The sequence below is a fragment of the Sinocyclocheilus grahami genome, unplaced genomic scaffold (genome assembly GCF_001515645.1).
Source record: "Sinocyclocheilus grahami isolate Dianchi unplaced genomic scaffold, SAMN03320097.WGS_v1.1 scaffold196.1, whole genome shotgun sequence".
Taxonomy (NCBI): Eukaryota; Metazoa; Chordata; class Actinopteri; order Cypriniformes; family Cyprinidae; genus Sinocyclocheilus; species Sinocyclocheilus grahami.
In genome coordinates, this window is record NW_015505375.1 from 1419037 (window position 1) to 1422706 (window position 3670).

The 3670-nt window shown below is 36.6% G+C and overlaps 1 protein-coding gene across 1 annotated transcript in view; it reads left to right on the top strand.

The window, feature by feature from the left end:
- Positions 1-1181: 1181 nt before the first annotated feature.
- Positions 1182-3670, top strand: part of LOC107595091 (immunoglobulin superfamily DCC subclass member 3-like) — a 16513-nt gene continuing 14024 nt past the window's right edge. Inside the window, exons 1-2 of the mRNA XM_016285404.1 lie at positions 1182-1242; positions 1349-1514. Coding sequence (XP_016140890.1) covers positions 1182-1242; positions 1349-1514 — 227 coding nt within the window. The remainder of the gene's footprint in view (positions 1243-1348; positions 1515-3670) is intronic.

The window sequence follows — 3670 nt, forward strand, 5'->3', positions numbered from 1 at the left end:
AAAAAAAAGATCCTATAAAATCTGAGAATTTTTTTTCTGAACCAAACTAATTCACTAAAAAGTATCATATTGACCAACACTACAAGAGAGATTGCAAAGCATTTTTTTCGTGTTATTTACATACTTTTATAATTTTTTTTTTGTTTTAGTTCTAGTAGTTTTGTTGTGCTTTTTATAATTTTCTTAGTTTTTAATATTTCTATATTAGCTTTATTTTAGTTTTAGTGTTAGTAATTTTAGTACTTCAGTTTATTTCAGTTAGTTGCCAAGGCAAGTACACACACACATTTTTATACACGCGCACACACACACACACACACACACACACACACACACATATATATATATATAATACTCACTGCCTCAACCCATCCCCCACTCTCTCTCTCTCTCTCTCTCATGCACTCGGGGATGGAGAAGAAAAAAAGAGCACTAATTTGCAGGGCTATGAGATGCACTGAATGGACCTCTGAGAGCGGTTAGAACCTCTTATCATTTATTTATTGAGAGAAGCTGGTAACACTGAAAATCAAGGAGAGAGACTGAGATCAGGATCAACACTTGCCGATTAAAGGACTTTAATAATTTAAGCCATTGCACCCTGAATGAATATGAAAGGTGTGATGGTAATTAAAATAGATGCAAATGGTTGCTAATCAGTCAGCAAATTCAGATTTTCCCAGATTAAATGTTTCCTAATTAAGCAGTAAATGACTATTGGATTATCTGCATTCTGTGTCAGTTGGCAGTATTGCCACGTGGTGAGTGAGGAGGAGGAGGATGAGGGTATCTGTCGAGGTTTGGGGCAGCAGAAGGCTCTGGGGGGGCTCAAAGAGGTGCGCGGTCCAAGTATCCCTTCCTAGCCCCCCACATCTGTTCTGCTGCACTTAATCCGTTTTAATTTTCACACTGTGTCATTTATGGATTGTCAGTTTCCTCTTCTGGGCCTGTGAAATCTGTTTTTGCCCTACTCTAATCGAGTTAGTCTGACGCTTTCTCTAAGTTCATTCTTGTTACCACCCACTGCTGTCACAATACATTCATTATAAATGTGATAAAGCCAAAGCCACAGAGACAATCTCCCTCCCACTCTCAGCATTGTGTGCACTGTTGTTTTCTTCTAATACTTCTATTGCCATTATTAACATATACGTGACATATGGAAATGGAACTGGGTGAAAATGGGAATATTAGTGCAGTCACCAAGTGAATATACTGAGACATTTTCCAACAGATACAGAGGTTACAGAAATTTCAAGCCTTTTTATTGAATGATCTCTTGTTTTGTATTGCCAATAATGGAGTCCTCATTACTTCTTGCTTTCTCTTCCTCTGTATCTGTCTACAGCCCCTGCCGAGTTTGTGCAGCCCCCTCAGTCCATTGCTCGCCCGGTGGGCACCAATGCCATCTTCACTTGCTTGGCCCAGGGTGAGCCGGTCCCACAGATCACCTGGCTGAAAAATGGACAAATCTTAGAGCCCGATGGCCATGTCAAACTCAGGAACAACAACAGGTGAGCTGGAAAAGACCAGTGTTATTTATGTACTAGTATGTATTTATGTACTCTGTTTATATTATTAATATTTTTATTTTTGTACTTTTTGTTTTAGTCATTTTGTTATGTGCTTTTGTCTTTTTTATTTATTTTTTATTTCAGTTTTAGTTTTGGTCAACTCAGGGGCGTAGTGTCTGGATATACAGGGTATGCACATGCATATGGACCCGGGCTGATTGGGGGTCTGTCGAGGGCGACCATTTAATTAAAACGAGGGAACGAATTCTTAATTTGTGGCCTAAATAAATAAATATATTGTCTGCATATCATGTGCAGGGCTCGGTAAGTTCTTGTGTGCATTTGTTATATTGCTGTTGTAGAACTGTGTCATTTTTTTAAACCTACGTGCAAATGCTGCATTGCCATGGCCAAATAAAATAATATTTAATAATTACAAAAAAAAAAAAAAAACCTGTTTGAGATTGGTAGCTAGCTAGTTGAAAAGACTTTATAACAATTGTATCACATAGCTTCAGCGACACCTGCACCGTTTTAATTCTCTTTATATCATTTTAATGATCTTTTATCGAAAGACTGTCAAAAGTTAGCCATTCTTTCCACTGAGAATACACGAAGCCTTAAATTAAATACCAAGGACATTGTAGATGAATTTGCCAAAAGAAAGGCCCGGAGAATTAAATTAATTACAACTAAAATGAGTGAGTAGGGTTTTTTTCCCCTTTCTTTCTTTCTTTCTGTCTGTCTTTTTGCGTTTTGGGCAGCTGTGCCAAGAGTGTGTTTGCATTAAGTAATTTTGTAAATATTGCAGCATTTTAGTGCCATAATGTTTTTAGAATAAAGTCAAATTACGAGATTACGAAAGTTGTGATATGTTGCGTGAATAAAGTTAATCAATGTGAAAATTCCACCTACTCACAAAAAAAGGTCTGTGGCGGTTAACTGACTGATTTATTCAAATAATAAAACAATGTTGTCAAAGTTATATTGTTGCCGTTTCTGTGTTACGACTATTCACAGGCTGTTTTATTGATGATTTTCGAAACACTGATTGATCGACCGATTAGCCTACATGAGACATTCGTTTAAGTTGTTCAGATTTTTTTCAACATGTCTTCTGATATTCATTCATGTTTATCTCGTGCTGGAACTAATAGAAAAATAGAAGATTGATTCATGTGTCACTTGAACTGAACACGAAAAGAACGGAAAAACAAATTTATTTTTTGTATTTCGTGAGAAAATTGACAACCTGTAGGCTACGATTTGTGTTATATAAAAAGTAACAAAACATGCTTATTGCAATTATTGGGTGGCTGGTGCACTACAAATAATGAATATATTTGAAATGTTAAATATTATTTCCAAGCATTTATACGGAAATAAAACAGCTTGTGAATAGTCATGTAATGTTATTTACCTAAGAAAAGACATCAATAAGGAGCATTGGAGCCTACGTTAACCTATAACTTTTGGGGGGGGGCATACAAAAGTTTTTGCATATGGGCCCGGAGCTGACATGCTACACCACTGGGTCAACTTCATCTTCAAACTTATTTCAGTTAGTTGCTAAGGCACCATTTCTAATTTTAATTTTTCAAAGTTTTCCATCTATTATTTATTTTTTACAAGCAAAAGGGATTAAGCCAAGGGAGAGTGTAATATGCTAATAAGTAGCACTACCATATCAAATTTCCATAACAGAGCAGAAGTGTCAGTGCTGAAAAGCCCTTGATTTTAAGTACAAAAAGCCTAGTTGAAGATGTCTCTTTGGTTGTTTTCTAGAGATTGTGATTGATCCTGGTTCATCCTATCCAACACCAGGTATCGCCAATTCAGACGGGTGTGGGGGTGTGTGTATATGTAAGAGAGATAAAGATGTGGCAGGTTGCTTTAGGCTGGTGGTGAGACATGAAGAATATAAAAGAAAGGACCATAATCTCTAGGACTAACTAGATAGTAAAAATGCTTGTAGGCTGCAGGGTTTTAAAATGAATGAATGCATACACTGAACACCCTTATATGTTCCCATTCACTCTGAATAATATCACGGCAATATCATAACACTCCTACCATTTGTCCGAGATCACAAACCGCATGCAAATATATCATAAAAAAGAAGGTGGAGCTTAGAAAGAAAGAATCACAGTAAGCTG